This window comes from Trichophyton rubrum, assembly GCF_000151425.1.
Source record: "Trichophyton rubrum CBS 118892 genomic scaffold supercont2.1, whole genome shotgun sequence".
Lineage (NCBI taxonomy): Eukaryota > Fungi > Ascomycota > Eurotiomycetes > Onygenales > Arthrodermataceae > Trichophyton > Trichophyton rubrum.
Window position 1 is genome coordinate 3,517,467 of NW_003456428.1, and position 18,576 is coordinate 3,536,042.

An 18,576-nucleotide genomic window follows, 5' to 3' on the forward strand; every position below is an offset into this window, starting at 1 on the left:
ATGTTATAATAAGGCTACGATACCAAAACACAAGGGAAACGTTTACCCGCCCTAAAGAAACCACGAACAGATGATGAGAGTGTATGCAACAAAGAAATGCACAAAAAAAAAGGATTCACACAGTCAAAGGAAAAGGAGAAAAGATCGACCAGAGTATGGGGGTTTAGAACATATCTGTAGTACGTTTGGCAAGGTCTGAAAGTCAAGGGGGTGGGATAAAAATGAGAGTGGAAATGAATGCCTGCACCATGCCATGTAAAACAGCTACAGATATTACAATAATAAGTTTATTTGCCGAGTGGTTGAAGGAAAAGTGAATGGGTAAAATCAACGGAGCCAGCTCTGGAAGGGGGTGAGGAAGGCGGGATATACTGGAGATAGTTGGCGGCGAACACACAACGTCGGTGAAAACAGCGACTTCGTCGAGGCAAATTTCTTTAGAACATGGTTCCAAAGGACCCATCGGTCGGGATGCCCTTCCGAGGGCTGCTGCGTCCGTCGCTATCAATGACCGGCTTTCGATGTCTGTTCATTTCACTGTCAGCAAAACAATCGCGTGGAAAGATCCCTAGAGTAAGATCCCATACCTAAACGTGAATCCAACGAAGACGCTCTTGTTCATCTTTTCGTCACGATCAGCCATATCCTCAAGTGCCTTCTGTTTATCATGTACCTCCTTATATTTAGCCATGTCAGCCTCGTTTCCGAAGTCGTCGAAGTAGCCAGCATCCGTTTCAGAATCAAGATCAGGAACAAACGGAGCTTTCTGTTCTTCTCTCAAGGTATTGAAGTTCACTTCAGCGAAATAGTCATGGTTGTGAATTTCAGTAACGTTCTTGAACCGATGTTCCTTCGAAGCAACAAGTCGAGTGATAAAGTCCCAAGTACGTCGGGAGAGATAGTAGTTTGGATCTTCGTATTGTGGCTTGCGCAACACATCTTTCCAATTCTTGAGATTCTGCCATGTCTCATCCACGGTCGCTCCGGCGAAAGGAGGGTAGCCCGTCAGAGCTTCGAAGAGCATACACCCCAGACTCCAGTAGTCAACAGTGAAGTCGTATTCCTCGCCGCTCAACACCTCTGGAGCCATATAATCAGGCGATCCAACAATTGATTTGGCATAATTGACATCGAGCTTTCGGAGTGAGCGGTAACCCTCGCGTCTTTCAGCAGCAGAACGTTGCTCCATCGGCCGACCAAATGGAACGGCCGTCTTTCCGACCTCCTCTAGTTTCAACCGCATAGACTCAATCTTGGTAGGATTAAGCATGCCCGCTGCCAATCCAAAGTCGGTTAACTTAACGTGTCCGGAAGAGTCAATAAGGAAGTTCTCGGGTTTCAAGTCTCGATGTATATACCCAAGAACATGGAGAGCATCCACGCAGGCTACCATCTCAGCGATATAGAATCGAGCGTGTCGGTTGTGGAGGACCCCCGTGTTGTTGAGTAGAGTACGGAAATCACCTCCAGGGACGTATTCCATGGCAAGGTATATTTGATTATCATCCTGAAAAGCATAAAGTAGTTTCACCAGCCATTCGCTCTTTGCCGTCGTTAGGATGTCACGTTCTGTCAAGATGTGCCTGATCTCGTCCATCTTGAAGAGCAGCTTCTTGCTCATGACCTTTAACGCGCACACTTCACGAGTGTCCTTCTTTTGTGCGAGATAGACTTGCCCATAGCCTCCTTGACCAACCTGGGTAAGAATCTGGAAGTCGCCATGTCGCAGACGGGTTCTCCGTTTCCGAAGGTTGGCACGTTCTCGGCCTAAATATTTATGGCGTGCGACCTCGTACTCTGCTTCATCTGTCTCAGGTGGAGGGGGATAGGCGGCAGCAAATTGGGCGCTGCGTATCTGTCGGTTCTGAACATAGCTGAGAAGGTTGAAGTAGTGGTCAAGGAAATCTTCACTAGGTTAGCGCATATCCAGTAACCAAGGGGATGTCAAAAGTATAACTAACAGAGCTGCGTGACATTGGCAAGACGCTTAACTTTCGGCTGCTGTAACTTCTCCAGTTCCTCTGCGGTCAAGCCCCTGATTTGAGCTTGTGGTTTTCGAAGGCCAGCCTCCATCCGATCACCTGTCTGATACTGCTCTCGACGCGACATAGCAGCATGGCTTAAAGTATTCGCTTCCTTTCCTAACCGCAGCCCAGGGATTGGGGCATTCTCCTTATTTGACAACCGAGTAGGGCTCCCCGGCCTCACAGACTCTTCCCTTCCTTCATTGTATGCAGTCAAATCATCAACCTGGCCTCGTCCTGGTGACAGTGGCGATTTACCAAAACCTGACTTGGACGGCGAAGACGGGGTGAGCCTCATGGCATTGTCAAACACATTGACTAGCCCTGTAGCACCAGGCGGTACTTTGTTTTTGCTCGGGCTGCCTTGCGGGGTGTTGATGGGACTGATAAAGCCGGCATGAGTCTGAGGGGGGGTCAACGGCCGCTCATAGGGCTCGTTGCCTGACCGCGTATTGAGCATCGGTGGGAGATGGGGGGTTGTCTGCTTTCCAAGGGAGTACGATGGTATATTATTCGCATCCATCGCAGGGTCGATAAGTAGACAGGATGGGCGTTGCTGTTGATGTTGATGTGGAATTCAGTGAATGTTGATGTTTATCGCCTCTGCCCCGCGAAGGAGGATTGGACTCGCAAGCTTCTGGCTCGCCCACTCGATCGCGCTGCAGTCCGTTGCGTGTGTGGCTGCCACGAAAACAGTTGCACGCAGCTTAGATCGATAAGTTAGCTAGCTCAGGTCACTAATCTTTGCCGGCTGTATTAGCGACAGCGATCTGGCTAGGGTCAGGTTATCATTCGTGCACTAAAAGTTGGCTTTGAGATCGCAAGCTGCAAGTCGATGGGCGGAGTTGCCAGGGCAACTTGCTTAGTCATAATATTAGTCATCGCATATAAAACCGCACAGACGAAGTGGTGAAGAGATGCAGATGACGGCAATGTAAGGGAGGGGGGTAATATGACAAGACTGAGGCAGAATTAGGAGATTGGGCAGTGAATATACATAGTTGGAATCATGCTGTCCAATGCTCTTACAAGGCTGACTACTCTTGCATAATCTATGTGGCTGCCGAGATTAATACTTATACTCAATGCAGCCACTAACCGATGCAGCGGTAAAGAACTGGAGTTGGGCGAGACAGTGAAGATAATAATAACCGGTAATTGATTCCATTAACAGGCTTATCATATCAGCTAAGTCCTTGTCAAAATGCTATTAAAATTTCGATCCTGCCCCCTGATTGGTGCTTGGCCCAATCCTCAACATTAATTTGGCGTAAATATTGGCCATGTCTTAGGTTATGTCGTACTGGGTATATTATTTGAGAATAATGAACCATACTCCCGATCTAATCAGGCCATGTATGTAGATCTTGAGCTCCGTTATCTCGCGGTACGTCAACTCCACAGATCTAGAAAAGTCGGAGTCTGGTCAGTGAACCCTCTCCATAGCGGATACCCAAGGGCTTTACGCACACTTTTTCAGTGCCCAGGCATTGGCATACTCCGTAACTAACTAGATTAGCTTTGTAGTATTGCGGAATTGCCCGGGCTAAACTTATCATCCGCCAGATTATTCTTTTCACAACTTCCCGACTCAGCCCGGCAGCTTCATGGCTCTATCCAACGATCCATGCATGTCTCAACCTCAGCGGGACAAACTTCTTATTAGCTCCGTAAACAGTGAATGGCACAAGAAGACATGCCTCCTTGAGTCGCCACTTGCAACCTTGTGAGTGGTCCCTGTGATTGTTCCGAGCTAATAGGATAACAGCAGGTTGCCAATTAGACCCATGCAGAAGTTCGTGCTAAGATGGAATCGACAGACGATTCGTCATGTTGATGGGAAAATGAGGGTCTTGTGCCAGTAGCAGAGGGCACAAGGCTGTCCCTAGCAGCTTTGGCTGGCTACGGGAAAAGGCCCCTCTGGAGCCAACCGATTTCCGACATTAAAAACCGATTCATCGGTAACTAGTGATTTTCCGATAGGGTCACTGATATAAAAGTTAGGTTGACCTAGAATGGACATCCACAAGGTCCAGAGAGCACCCGATCACAAAGAGAACACTATTTGACCGTCATCTACTCTTTATTTCCGGAGTCTTCCGTAGTAGAATATGACAGTTGTCTTGGGTGATGTTACACCCTGAATCACAGATCCTGATGGGTACCTTGGCCGGATCCCTTGTAATAATGATACTAGAAGGGTTTGAAATAGCGAAATCTTTGTTAAGCCCGTGCCGAGGCAGTTATAGTTTAGCGTTTTTTTCTCCCGCATGTATACACTGCCTTGCAGGCGCTTTTTTGCCTTGTCCTTGTATAATGGCGATGTGGGCAGCCTGAGCAGACAGCGTCCTCTGGCAAAGAATCAATTCCTCACGTACGGAATCCGCTGTAGCCAGTCTATCCCCAGCTTGGCCCCCTCCCCCTCCTTCTCAATGTCAGGCATACTAGCATGTTGTTGTTGAGGAGGAGGAAGAGGAGGTATCTTCCACGCTTTCAGGGGCCAATATAAAACCCATATTTCTCCCCACTTTTAGGCAGAAACATAAGTAGAGATTGAATATGCTTCTAGGAGAGCCCCTTGGCCCCATCGCTTGGCCCCATCGTCTCGTCCCATCGCCTCGTCTCCTAACCAGGTTTTTTTCGCCCTGTGGAAAGTGAAGCCGTGGCGAATATCTTCTGGCCGCCCGTGGTTGGGGTTGTGAGGAATATCAGTCACGATCAGGAGCCGACGCCATGATCTGCTGGCGTAACTTCCCATGGAAATCCAAGCTAGAACTGCGGCCAACGGTTCCGCAAAAAGTGCAAAGCCCTCGAGCTTCCAGGCACACCTCGCCGCAGCGACCAAGAGTCTGGACTTCGTTGACCTGGGCTGGCTTTTGTCGCCAAAGAGAGGAAAAAGAAAGCGTTGGGATCGATGGCGAAGAAAAGAAAGTCACTGATGTCGGTGTAACACAACTGTATTGATACGCCTGCTCCGACTGGTGGCGGCTGTAAGTCCCCGTCACGTCTCGTATGCGGAGAATTATCGGCACTTTGTGGAGAAGAAAAAGGACGATTTCCACAGGATCTTCAAGCTTGCAGGCATATGAACGCAGTCACAGGAGGCCAGACGAAGACGACGGCCGGAAAATAAAAGAAAAAAAAGGAAAAAAGGGAGAGTGTGACTGAGAGAGAGAGTGAGAGAAAGCCACTTGACAAGGGGCCGGTCGTTCTTCAGGCTGGACAGTGAGGAAACAAGCGGCTGTGCGCTAGGAAACCTGCTGCTGCTGCTGCTGCTGCTGCTGCGTTTTGAGCTGCTAGTTACTCCCTTGCCCAGGCATCCTGCGGAGAGGAGGACCATGTAGCTAGATATAAGCCTTGTGTCTTCCTATTCTATCTCTGTGGACTGGCGTGAACGCCGCCCGATGCTCCATGGACATATCCTCAAGCGACGCTGCTCGACCTTGCGACCTCAAGCAGGACGCTGCAACCGCCCGCGGGCAGCCTAGCTGTTTCCCGTCTGCTCAATCGTGCGATCCGCCTGCCCCTAGTAGTCCGGCACAGGACAAACCGAAGCAGTCAAAGAGCCGCAACGGTATGTTCTCCCAGTCCTTCTGCCAAAAGTTGCGAGTTATACTACGTATACCCCTCCAAATAGTACTAGGGGGCTGAGAACAAGCTTGCCTTTTGATAATATTATACATGGCTTGTCGTCGTCCGTGCTGACTGTACCCCCGTATAGGGTGTGTAACTTGCAAGGCAAAGAGACTTAAATGTGACGAGACGAAACCTACGTGCCTTCAATGCCAGAAGAGAAACGTCCCCTGCGGTGGATACAAGAAAAGCTACAAATGGCTCTCCTTCGAGGAGTCTAGCTATACTGGAAAATCAAAACCAAAGACCCAAAAGCCAGACCCGGAAGAACGAGAGTCGCAATGTGTCAGGCAGTACAAATGCCGTTTTATCAATGTCACGGCCGAGGACATGCCGCGTGCACCGCCGGCAGTGGAGGCCCGCCTTCAGTGAGCGGATCTGGTGCAAGTTTTGACAGCCGGGTAACGCCGCTGCTAGAGGGTTTGGATATTCAGGGGACAGCCTCCGGCCCTGAGACCACATCTGGCGTACAGCTGCAGCAGAGCCTAGTGGCCAGGGAAGGCGTGCCTTTTCCTCAATATTCAGGAGCTTTTACGCCAAATTTCACCTCGGAAACACAACATTTTACATCAAGATCCCACTCACCGTTCGCGGACTCTGAGAATAACGATGCCGAAGAGGTTGTTCGACAGGACATTCCCGGCGAGCTCATCCCTTTCAAAAGAAAACGACCGGGATCACTATCCCATATACATAGCATACCAATCCCTTCACCGATAAACTTCGCTGCAGACAGTGCCGAAATGCTCCTCCTTAGATTCGACCGGCGCACCTGTGGTATTCTCTCAGTCAAAGATGGTGTAGCTGAGAATCCATGGCGAACAGCGGTGACTCCTCTAATTCGAGATACACCCGCACTATACCATGCAGTATGTGCGTTGGCTGCATTTCACTCAACCAAGGAAAATGCTACATTCAAGTACCTTGGGATGGACCACATGCGCCAGAGCGTCCGAACGCTGGCTGTCGATATAGAAAGCATGAATATAGATGCGGCCATAGCCACAACGCTCGCTCTTGCATTTGCGGATACATGGGATACGCATGTCTCCACTGGGGTACATCATCTTCGCGGAGCTAAAGTTTTGTTTGACAGAGCCGTCGCCAGGCACACCCATATGCCACTTTCACCTAACGACCAGTCCCGCCTGATGTTCTTATACAACGGTTGGATGTATATTGCAGTCATTGCCCAGCTAACCTCCCGTGAAGACACCGGGTTCGACCAAATTCCGTTTCCCCCCATTTTCACCCCACAAGTACATGAAGTCGACCCTTTATTAGGCTGCGCAGCCAGCTTATTCCCGTTAATCGGCCGTGTTGCTGTCTTGGTCCAAAACGTTCGCAAGGTCCCAGTGAATTCGGTTGCTATTGTCTCCCAGGCGATGGAGCTCAAAACACTCATCGAGCAATGGGCTCCTCCGAGGTATTTCAAACCGCCAGAAGACCCGACGTCCAATATCCAGGACAGCTTCCAGACCGCCCAGGCCTACCGCTGGGCGATTTTGCTCCACCTGCATCTAGCTGTCCCTGAAATACCTTCAGAATCTACAAGTGAACTAGCCAACCGGATTCTTGTCACCCTCGCCACCATCCCTCTGGGGTCCCGGACCCTCGTCGTCCAAATATTCCCACTTCTAGTTGCCAGCTGTGAAGCCGATAGCGAGGAAGATAGAAACTGGGCAAGAATTCGCTGGGCAGAAATGCAACAACGAATGGCGATTGGAAATATTGACCGATGCATAGAGGTTGTCTGCGAAGTTTGGAAGCGTCGAGACGCTCGCAAAGCTGCTATAATGAATCACCAATCTGATATATACTCTCTACCTCTCGACACGCCGGTATCAGCCTGTAGCCGCCATGACAGTGTAATAGAGCCACTTGTCTTTGGTAGGCAAGATTCTCGTGTCTTCACGGCTGATGATGTCAATGCGGCTGCATCAACGACGGTTCCCGAAACATTTAATCAAACACCGTCACCCAGCCCAACAGTATCCTTAGCATCTAGCCGCGGCGATGGATCTTCAGGCCTATGTCGTATTTTCCCCGAGTACGAAAGGACTGTTCGAGGCAATCTACACTGGCTCAGTGTTATGGGGGATTGGGGCTGGGAAGGTTCGTACTTCATTTCTTATAACAGTGGTTACTTGAACATATTTTTTTCTAACTCTCGAATATAGTCCTACTTGGCTGAGGCTTCACTACTCAGCACTTTCCCTCACACCTTTGACTTTCAACCTAAAAATAACGTTACTTTCACACACATGAAAGTACATCACGGCTGCCCCATGTTGGGACAGAAAACACCATCTACCATACGATTGAACGGCTGCCATCCTCATAATGTATTGTATACCCCCACGACTAGGACATAGACTGCCTACCCATACCCTTTCCCTGTTGTCACCTTTAGCGTTTATCTTGGTTCTTCCGCCCGTCCCTCCTTCCTATTTGTTTTCTTTTAATCAGCAGTATTTGTTTTGGAACATGGGTAGTTATCGGGCGTAGATAAACGAGGAGGACTTATAGGGGGGTGTACCTGTTACGAAAGAATAAAGATGTGATTAATATTAATTATTCTGATGCTTCTTAACCTGTGTCCCAGGCTCCATGTAACGGCTAAATACATCGTATCGCCCACCTGGATACACAATAGTCATTATTCTGCATAACTAATAAGCGCTTAGATCGGTTTACTAGTTAAGGTTTGAAGCGCCAGGCGCCAAATTCCCCTCCTTCCAGCATAGCAACATTAAACATCAACCACCTCCCAGGTAAACACTTTCATCACGATCCCAATTACCTACCATCATCCCCACCAGCTCCTTCTTCTTGACGATTTATTTATCTTTCATAAAAGCAATTGTCAAAACCGATGTAACGAAGCAGATACCACCTGAATGTATGTCAGCGTTTGATCGCAGCAATCACCTTCGAATGAAACTTACACAAAGTTGAAGTCATACTATCATATCCCAGATTATCTGCTAAAGATCCAGATAAAAGCGGTCCTATGAACTGGCCCAGATTAAAACTCCCGTTAGAAAGGGAGTGGCCTCGCGAATTCCCACCCTTGGTGCCGAATATCCCCGGAGTCTCCGATTCAAGATGTTCCATCACGGCTAAGAAAGCACCCCACAAAGTTAGCATATAACACGTTTAATGGTTATGATCCCTGGTTGCTTACCGGTTATCTCCGCTGCTCCGACACTTGCTGGGAGATTCTGGATGCATCCTATACAGACAATGACAATGACATATACGAGCTTAACCATATCCTCGGAACCGGACCATGGCATCCATTTTTCATTCACTACTCCGAGAAGCCAGAGCAGTGGACCCAGGAGAGTAAACCCCAAGCCTGTGAGTATCTTTTTTCCGCCCTTTCTTCGGATCCATCCGAACAGAGGGTCAAGGACCATGCCTGGCGCCTGGAGCCCGACGAACAACATGCCGGCGGGGAAGCTACCCCACCCAAAAAGATCTCGTACATGCGTGGGGAGTGTAGTGTTGAAACTAGCCATTAGAGATGAGCGGGTCATATAGGACATGAGTCCAATAAGGATCATAGGCTGGCTGAGGAGTGTCCAATAGAAGGAGAACATGGATGCACAGCCTTTCTTCACATCACTTATTCCCTTCGTGAGACTGTAGGGTTTCTTCGAGACGTTGGAAATAAGGGAGGTATATTCGTTTACGCCCTCCGGTAACGAGCTAGCGTTTCTGCTTTCTTCATCCTTGGCTTTGGCTTGTTTCCGCATATCTTTGATTTTTCGATGTTCAATCAACAACAACCTCAGCACGATATCTAGGGAAAGTATCCCGAATACTATCATCCAGGTTTTCCAATATCCGAAGTATTCGAGCATGAAGCCCGATATCGCCGGACCAGAAAACGCCCCTGCACTGATAAAGGCGTTTACCATACCCAATACCATACCCATATTTTGTGGTTTGACAACATCGTTAAGTGTTGCATGCCCAACTACCTGGGATACCGTACTGCCCACGGCCTGTACCATGCGCCCGAGGAAAACATTTATAACTAATGGGAATGGTCATTCTTGTGCCAATTTAAGTGCCAACTAGGAATATAATCTCATACGATTTGTGGAAGTTGCGAGAACAACCGTCCCTAGAAGTGCGATTCCTAGCCCGACTGCTAGAATTATCTTGGGGTACTTAAATCTGTCTGTCAACTGCCCGATCACAGGTCCAGACACCACTGCCGTGGCGCCATAAGTCGTGAGTATCAAGTACGTAAATTGCTGAGTATCCTTAGGGTCGACATTGTTACGCTTCTCGAGAATGTACGGAAGGATAGGTATCACGAAACCGTGGGTGAACGTTTCTAAAAGTTATAGACTGCGGTCAGAGGAGTTCTCACTGCCGCTCGTGGAAAACATTGCTATCTAACATCGTTTTGAGAAGCAACGGCCATACCTGCAAACAGTGTTACGACGACGCATGCCACCGTGAAAGATGACGAGGACCGCCAACTATAACCCCATGGTTTCTTGGCTCTTTTAAATATCTTGAGTAAGGCCATCTCTTCGTCGAAGCCTTCCTCTGTGAGAAAATAGAAGATATCTCAACAGCGCGATAAAATGGTCTTTTCGCAAGTCGCATGCTACCATGACAGTCCTAATGGATAATAAGGGCGGAGAAAACTTCCTGGGCAACCTACGGGGGAACAGCTCAGCTGCGGGTTGAAGGCTTGCTCTCCTCCATCACTAGAATATGCACATTGTTTTACGGTGGAGCCAGACACGAATGTCTGAAGACTTGATATGCAACGATAGGCTACTAAACTAGGCTAGTACTGGCTTGTATCCCACCAAAGCTAGCTAAATAACCAGCTAGCCAACAGATAATTCTGTGGCTGTCTGACCTGGCGAAGACTTGATTGCTTGAATATTAGCCAGTTATATGATTGGCATTCCCGCAATTAGTGAGAGAATATAAGAAAGGAGCCTGCTAGAACACTTGCGCTGCTGAGAGGTTTAACCACTCAAGACCATATTGTAGCCAGGTTGCGAGGTAACTCAATACAGATATCATCTTAGCTTTGTTGCGAGCGTGATCAACTTTCCCCTTTAGACTCTACGCTAGTGATTCTGGACCCATAATTATGGCCCTGCCAAGCCGGAAGCGGAAAGGTTGAACGCTTATTCTGTCGAAAGGCACAACTAGGTGGTTGAGGTACTCGAGAGGTAGATATTGTTTCTCAACCAGATATAGTGAGAATGATAATAAAAACAGATCATGGAAACGAAGAAATTATTCATATAAAACCTTGAGACCTATTAGTGCGAGTTCGTGACAAGCGATATCAGGATATAATTGTTTTCTCAATTATTGGACATTTCTTGGCGTGACCATGGTGAGCGCTCGAGCTTTTTTAGTCGAAATAATCGTGTCAAGAAAACTTCCATCAAATCAAAGACTAGAACGACGTAGATCTTTTGTATGTGACTTTACCTTGTGCTAGGCGTATATTTGGGCCGAAATGTCGTTATTTATCGGGAATACACTTGGCATGTGCACTAGCTTTGTCAGTTGGCCCTTCACGGTGTATTGTGAGGTTTCATGAGAACAAAATTATGCCAGAATAGAGCGGGATACGGATAATACTACAGGGCGTTCGAGAGGAATAGTCTGCGTCTTGCTGAGAATTGTACTTGAGCCACTGCATCGGTCAGTCGGTCAACGATCTTGTCACCGTTCCTAGAGCAGAGTAGCACGAAGAGGCACTCGGGATGTATGCTGTATTCCATACCGGCGTGTCCTTTAAGAGATTTGCTAAGGCACGGTCGGGCTTGCGGGCATCTAAATGGCCTGTACTCCGTAGCGAAGCTCAAGTACGTTTCCTCGTCGTACGGAAGCCGGAGGAGGGCTAGTGAGTATCTAGCACCTGGTTGCCCATGTTGTAGGTGGACTGACCAGTTAACAGCGGCGATGGACACTGCCCTAGGTATAGAGGCGTCAAGGAAGATATCGAAAAAGAAGTACAGAATCTTTCACAGGAAACGGAGTAACTGTATGGTAGCGTTCGATTCATTTCCAAGAATGGAGCACCACCTGTAACAAAGGTCTTCGATCGTGGATTAAACCCCTGAGAAATTAGCAGGATGATTCTGATCCGGAAAGATTACTTACCTTCATAGGGCAGTGAATAAAGTATGGGTGGAGTTCAAGAATTAATGCGGTCACCTTGTTCTAAGAGAACAGCGTTTAAAGCGCCAAAACGCGTCCTGTTCAGTCCCATCCGTGGTGTCTTTCGAAACGCTGCTTCCGTGTGCTAGAAACCCATCACGTGCTACTGTTAGATCTCCCAACCGCGTTTGTCTTTCGCGCTTATCGGGCGCGTCTAGCGCGTCTAGACTTTATTTTTATTTTGACGCAAACAAGACAACCAAAGACGAACGACATCGAGCGCTTCCTCGGAAGATCAGAACGAAGGGGGCTCTCTGGCAGAGGATACCTGGGGGCGCTTAAAGGGTATATACGACCGGGTCCGCGAAAGCCCTGTGTTGTTTCTCGTCTCCTGATCCCGGATTTATTGGCCTGAAAGTCTGCCTCGGGGGAACGCGCTATCGAGACTGGCCAAGAGAACAAACCGCCAGGGTCTTCTTTTCCTCGCTGACGATAAGCTGGCAAAAGACGGATTATCCTGCACGGAGCGGGCTTATCGGCGCCAACCCAAATACCTCGCTCAACGGCCCGTACTGTCTTGTGTTTTCAGCGTGTTCTATCGCGACACGAGAAAGCAAGGGAGGAACCACGACTATTAGCTAGTGGAGTCTCGCCTTTGACGACGCTTCATATTCTCCTCCTCCCTTTCCCTTCCTCTTCTCCTTTTCCCTCTCCTCTTGCTACGCTTCTCCGTCGACCTAGCCTGCATATCATATCTACGCCATGAATGACTCGCGTCGGACGGACCATGAGGGCGATACAGCTGCTTCCACCGTCGCGATTGAGCCAGAGTCTGCCAACAACTACTCCTTTCTAATACATTCCAACAAGACATTGACGCAGGATCTTCCACCTAAAGTCGATAGTAAGGTGTACATCCGTCAGCGCCGTCGGCGCACCAGGTACGTGTCCTGGCTATACCGACCATGCGAAGGGTATGGAACTAACCACAAGACTGGCAGCCCCGAGGACCATGCTATTTTAGAAGCGGAATACCGATTGAATCCAAAGCCTGACAAGGCTACCAGAGCGAGCATCGTCAGCAGAGTCTCTTTAGGGGATAAGGAAGTTCAGGTACGGTCTCAGTCGGTTGACCTCGTCGTCGCCTGCCAGACATTAACAATCCCCGCATTATAGATATGGTTTCAGAACAGAAGGCAGAACGACAGGCGAAAATCCAAACCGCTACATCCAAATGAACTATCCTCGAATACACGTGAACTCGAAAGCTCTCAGAAAACTGTAGATGCTAGTCCACCAAACACGCAGAATGAAAAGCTGAATTTAAGTGCCGATGATGCCAACGGTAATACACTGGGCACACCTTCCAACTGCCAGTGCGAACACAATATCGCATCGTCACAGCTCGAAAGCTCACAAACTTCTACATCGGCCAAATCTCAAGAAAATCAGTGTAGAGTGTGCTCTGCCGTCAATGAACCAAGATTACGTTCTCAGCTTTCCTCGGGTAAGAGGAAGCGTGCGGATTCAGGCGTCAGTGGACTAGGAGTTGAACTTGAAAACGGGCGAAGATCATTTGGCTCCACGAACTCGCCATCTCTTCGTCTTTCTCTTTCCTTCGATGGCGAGGCAGTGGTACGTGGCGAAGATGAAAAGACTCCGTCTCCTCCCAAAATTCGCGATTCTTTGCGAATTGCTTTCTCTGCAGACGGTGAAGCAGTTGTTCGAACGGCAGGAGAGCCGTCACCGTCCCCTTCACGAAACCGTACTTCGACTCCCCTTTCTCTTCAGTCCCGACTTAGAAGCCTTCGACGAACAAGCAGTGCCGTCTCATTTGGATCTAAATTACCAGATGCTGCTAATATATTTGGCCGGTCTCGAGATTCACGCAGATGGGAGTTGTATTGTGATACAGACGCGCGTAGCGCTCTCTCCTCGCCTAAAATCGGAGCGGGCCCTACGCCTGACGGGAGTGGAAGCGCCAGGTCCTCTCGTAGGAGAGCTTCCAACGCGAATGCGCGTATATTATCGCCATGTGCTAATCTTCCGAACTCACTACTACCCACTAACCCACCCAAGAAGCGAAAGAAACTATCCCGCGCTGTGTCCTCTCTTGGCCGGCTGGAGACCGAGCCATCATTAGAGACTGTTAACACCACCAAACCCAACAGCTCTCAGGGCAACAGAAACCAAAAAACGAAGCCCAAAACAGATTTCCACAACGGTGACTCCGACAAGGAAAACTGGCTCCCAGGCACACAGGATGTAGGCCCTCGTCGCCGCCGACTACATCCCACCGCCCACCCGCAGAATCGTGTTCTTCAAACATCAGGGGATGCTCGGCGCGAGGGAAATCGAATTATTGGGCGAGGAATAACATCTCCTCGAAAGGACCATGACAAAAACAGGGACCACGGACTTAGTGGGAAGCCATCTCTCCCCGGCACAAGTTCGAACCAGGAAGAGGATCTTGACTGCATCCAGGGTTTACTCTCCTTGAGCCAGGGTGCTTGGAAATGAAGCTATATAGAGCGATCTTATGACTTGTGTGTTTGAGTAATAACGGTTTTGCTTTTTCTTTTGTTCTCTTTCTTGTTTCTCTTCTTGGAGGATGTTTGTCTTACATAGGGATACCTTCTTTTGGGCGCATTATCAAATTCATCTTTCGCTCTCTCTCGGATACAATCCCTCAGCCGTCCAGTGTATAAGCCTAATGACCATTTTTGGAGGACTGTAAAGCCATCCTTGCTTTCAGCGCATCATCGCAAGCGATACAGTCCTTTTGGCCCTCGATTCTCGAAACCCGCTTCATCATCTTGGAGGCCCTCAGTAGAATTTGGGAACATCGCATAATATTGAGTGGTCTAGCCATACCATACTGGCCACGTCTCCCTCGCCCGAGAAGCTACCACCGATGATTTGTCCTGCAATAACAGGGGATCAACTTGCACTCCCGAGCTTGAACGGGGATGATCTTGAGCAAGTTAATCTGGGGGTGGGAGGAAACAATGTTGACAGCCATCGGCCAAGTTCTACATCTGTTGGTGGAAATGAAGCCTAACCTTCCGCCTTGTGGAAGCCATCAGAACCACAGCCTATCAGCTGGCTCCGACCCCGAACTTCTTCGCATGAATTCAACACATGGTCATTCTCACCATGCGATAATTAGCATCCGGATGTCAAATTAGTTGCCGCATTAGGACAATAACTTGCGTGAAGTGGAACTCGATCATGAGAATATTACGGGGGGTTTGCATGTCTTTTTTGACGGCCAGAACACTTCATCTTCCCCGTATTCTCTTATGACTATTGCCCCGGGCTTGAATCTGGTAATTGTATACCAAGATACTCAGTACGTTTGAGACAGTTATCAATTATCGGGATACTCAGTTATCCCGGTCTACAAGGTATAAATTACAGCTTCCAAGCCACACACTCCGAGTTTGACATGTGGAAGGATTCTGGTTTCTCGTACATCGCATCATCCAAATTTTACATTCCCCTTGTCTCTACATCGGATCCAGGGACGTTATATGTGATCTCTATATGCCGTGTCCACCACGACAATGTCATCATTAGCAGCTCCTTATCGGATCGGTGTCGATGTCGGCGGCACCAACACGGACAGCGTCATATTGGATGTTCGTGGCATGAATGAAGCAAATCGCGGGGTGATTGCTCAACATAAAACCCCAACTACAAGTCCCAATGTTACCGATGGGATAGAAACAGCCGTTCTCAATGTCCTTGAGCAGTCCAAGGTACCGAGAGATCAAATTGCCTGCCTAACCATCGGGACAACGCATTTTATCAACGCCATAGTAGAACACGATGCTCGACGCCTATCAAAAGTGGCCATCATCCGGCTTTCCAAGAGTTTCACGAGAGAGGTACCCCCCTTCTCAGACTTCCCACCAGTTCTCAAGTCAATTATGAACGGCTATTACACCTACGTTGACGGTGGGCTCACCATTGATGGAGCAGCAGAATCGCCTATAAATGAAGCTCAGGTGGTCAAAGAATGTGCCAAAATTAAAGAGTTAGGGTTAGACGCAGTCGTCATCTCTGGTGTATTCTCTCCAATTGACAAGCACTTTTTCCAAGAAGACAAAGTTCGAAAGATCATTCAAAGGGAGCTACCTGGGGTTGATATTGTTTGTTCTTCAGAAGTCTCCCAAATTGGATTCCTTGAGCGTGAGAATGCATCCATTTTAAATGCCTCCATCCTCAAATTTGCACGGCGTACCATCCGAGGCTTTAAGACAGCAATGAAACGCTTAAGCCTGAACTGTCCTCTATACCTTACTCAGAATGATGGAACTTTGATTGATGCTCCTTCTGCTGCAAGACTCCCTATCCGTACTTTTTCCTCTGGACCAACCAATTCTATGAGAGGAGCTGCATATTTAGGACTTAGCGAGCCAGATGATACCGGAAATGACCGTACGGCAACGATTGTCGTTGATATTGGTGGTACTACTACGGACGTTGGAGTATTGCTCCCGTCTGGATTCCCGCGTCAGGCCTCTGCGTACGTCGAAGTAGCTGGCGTGAAGATCAATTTTGGCATGCCCCATGTCGAATCCATTGGTCTCGGGGGTGGCTCCATAGTCCGTCACAAAGAAGTTAACACTACCATCGGACCTGATTCCGTCGGCCATTATCTCAGCACCAAAGGCACTGTATTCGGAGGAGACACTCTCACAGCAACAGATATTGCTGTGGCTGCTGGAGCCAAGATTGGCAACCCCGACTTGGTCAAGGATTTGGACAAGGAGCTGGTTTCCGCTGCGCAGGCAAGAGTGAAATCTATGCTGGAAACTGTTATTGACCAAATGAAAACTTCACCGGCCCCTTTACCCGTGCTGCTAGTCGGAGGCGGCTCGGTTTTAGCTCCAGCAGAACTTGATGGCGTTTCAAAGGTCATTTTCCCCCCTTTTCATTCCGTTGCAAACGCAGTCGGCGCTGCCATGTCTAAGGTTGGCGGCACAGTTGACTCTATAGAGAGTACAGCTGAAAAGACGGTAGCTGAAGTTGTTGATGAAGCCAAAGCCAGGGCGATTGAAAAAGCGGTTGCCTCTGGTGCTATCAGAGAGACAGTATACCTGGCCGAGGTTGATTCGATGCCTCTTCAATACGTCGCAAACCAAGTGCGCGTTATTGCGCGTGCTGTTGGTGAGCTGTCGCCTGAAGGGACCCCAAGTCTTGACAACATACAAAATGGTGGGGATGATGACGAAGGGGATGACACAATATATAGCGAGGTTCCTAAGCAGAATCTTGATGCCGAAGAGTTCAGTGCCAACACAGTAGATGTTGCAACCTACCGTCCGAAAGTTGTGAAAAACCCTCAAACAGGGATTGACGAATGGATTGTTTCCGAAACAGATGTTGCCTGGCTTGCTGATGGGTGCTACGTCCTGGGATGTGCTGGTGGAGGCTCGCCTTTCAGTGAACACATCCGAATTCGCGATCAGATACGGCAAGGACACACTATACGTATCATCGACCCGTATTCTGTAAAAAAGGACGCTGTGATATATTGTAAGTTGAGTCATTTGCGTTCACGATTTGATTTTGATAGTACTGATGCCACTGAAAGGGGGCGGTCACATGGGTTCTCCAGCTGTCTCTGTAGAACGACAAGCAAACAACGAGACTGAACAATCCATCCATGCCCTTATGGAGTATCTCAAACATGACAGCTTTGATGCTGTAATGGGAGTAGAAATCGGTGGCGGCAATGGCATCCTGCCACTTTCTATCGGCTCGTCAAAACATTATGATCGCCCTGTAGTTGATGCAGATTGGATGGGTATGTATCAATCTTCCTTTCCATTTAATATTCCTGATATTCATTTGTTTTGTGTAGGTCGGGCCTACCCAACATTCTGGCAAACAACTATATGCGTATATCAGCCTGGCGAATTGGTGCCTTGCTGCATCCTTTCCGGAAGTGGGAGCACAATTATTATGAACAAGTGCGCAAGTGATGAACTTGTCGATCGAGCACTACGCGCCTCGTGTGCAGAAATGGGGTCGAGTGTAGGTTTGGCCGCCCGTCCTACTACAGGTGACAAGATGTTAAGGTTCGGTGTACTCAATACCATGTCCCTTGCGTGGCGTATTGGGCGTTGCATCGCGCGTGCAAATGCTTCCAACACCATTAGCACCGTGGCTGAACAGATGATTGACGAGGTTGGCGGTCCTGAATCCGGTAAGATTCTATTCCGAGGAAAAATAGTTGCCGTTGAAAGACGACTATTCAAGGGCCATTCATATGGCGAAATCACAATTCAGCAAGTCCTTAAGAAAGAAGTTGAGTCAAGTGTAGCAGACGAGCTCCCAGGAGAGGCTAGGCGATCATCGATACCAGTGGCCACCGGAGGTGTCCTAAAGATCCCTTTCAAGAACGAAAATATATATGCCAAACACATTTCCAACGAAGGCGTCGAGAAATATGTGGCAACAGTGCCTGATCTGATCTGCGTCCTTGACACGCAGTCTGGAAAGGCACTTGGGGTCCCCGAATTCAGATATGGCGTTATGGTGACTGTGCTGGGAATTGCATGTTCCCCACGATGGTCAGATACCGAAAGAGCACTGGAGATTGGCGGGCCAGGGGCGTTTGGATATAAGGATATCAAATACGTTCCATTGGGTAAATATGTAGAGCCACAAAGTGTTGTGACGGAATACGCTAAGCGATGAGTGGAATCATTACAATTTTTGCCCAATATTCCTATCTAGAACAGTGAATTGA

At 48.6% G+C, this 18,576-nt stretch overlaps 6 protein-coding genes across 7 annotated transcripts; 4 read left to right on the forward strand and 2 right to left on the reverse strand.

Annotated features, from left to right (window-relative positions):
- Window positions 1-437: 437 nt before the first annotated feature.
- On the reverse strand, window positions 438-2,604 carry TERG_01333 (AGC/NDR/NDR-UNCLASSIFIED protein kinase; the record flags this gene model as incomplete). Its single annotated transcript, XM_003239302.2, has 3 exons — window positions 1,962-2,604; window positions 588-1,905; window positions 438-525 (listed from the first exon to the last, which is right to left on the reverse strand). Exons 1-3 carry the CDS (start codon window positions 2,545-2,547, stop codon window positions 438-440), a joined length of 1,992 nt encoding a protein of 663 aa, XP_003239350.1. The 5' UTR covers window positions 2,548-2,604.
- Window positions 2,605-5,288: 2,684 nt separating this feature from the next.
- On the forward strand, window positions 5,289-7,851 carry TERG_01334 (uncharacterized protein; the record flags this gene model as incomplete). Its single annotated transcript, XM_003239303.2, has 4 exons — window positions 5,289-5,598; window positions 5,746-6,025; window positions 6,055-7,772; window positions 7,838-7,851. Exons 1-4 carry the CDS (start codon window positions 5,436-5,438, stop codon window positions 7,849-7,851), a joined length of 2,175 nt encoding a protein of 724 aa, XP_003239351.1. The 5' UTR covers window positions 5,289-5,435.
- Window positions 7,852-8,393: 542 nt separating this feature from the next.
- On the reverse strand, window positions 8,394-10,206 carry TERG_01336 (uncharacterized protein; the record flags this gene model as incomplete). Its single annotated transcript, XM_003239305.2, has 5 exons — window positions 8,394-8,553; window positions 8,606-8,779; window positions 8,845-9,702; window positions 9,763-10,008; window positions 10,101-10,206. 5 exons carry the CDS (start codon window positions 10,204-10,206, stop codon window positions 8,498-8,500), a joined length of 1,440 nt encoding a protein of 479 aa, XP_003239353.1. The 3' UTR covers window positions 8,394-8,497.
- Window positions 10,207-11,420: 1,214 nt separating this feature from the next.
- TERG_11703 (uncharacterized protein) lies at window positions 11,421-11,744 on the forward strand (the record flags this gene model as incomplete). Its single annotated transcript, XM_047750774.1, has 1 exon — window positions 11,421-11,744. One exon carries the CDS (start codon window positions 11,421-11,423, stop codon window positions 11,742-11,744), a length of 324 nt encoding a protein of 107 aa, XP_047605386.1.
- Window positions 11,745-12,211: 467 nt separating this feature from the next.
- On the forward strand, window positions 12,212-14,333 carry TERG_01337 (uncharacterized protein; the record flags this gene model as incomplete). Of its 2 annotated transcripts, XM_003239306.2 has the most annotated exons (3): window positions 12,212-12,754; window positions 12,815-12,926; window positions 12,990-14,333. In XM_003239306.2, exons 1-3 carry the CDS (start codon window positions 12,576-12,578, stop codon window positions 14,331-14,333), a joined length of 1,635 nt encoding a protein of 544 aa, XP_003239354.1. In that variant the 5' UTR covers window positions 12,212-12,575. The 2 variants fall into 2 exon arrangements, with proteins under 2 accessions (XP_003239354.1, XP_047603711.1); XM_047747747.1 differs by having other exon boundaries at window positions 12,212-12,926.
- Window positions 14,334-15,379: 1,046 nt separating this feature from the next.
- TERG_01338 (uncharacterized protein) lies at window positions 15,380-18,524 on the forward strand (the record flags this gene model as incomplete). The annotated part of the gene is made up of 2 exons (XM_047747748.1): window positions 15,380-17,357; window positions 17,416-18,524. 2 exons carry the CDS (start codon window positions 15,380-15,382, stop codon window positions 18,522-18,524), a joined length of 3,087 nt encoding a protein of 1,028 aa, XP_047603712.1.
- Window positions 18,525-18,576: the final 52 nt, after the last annotated feature.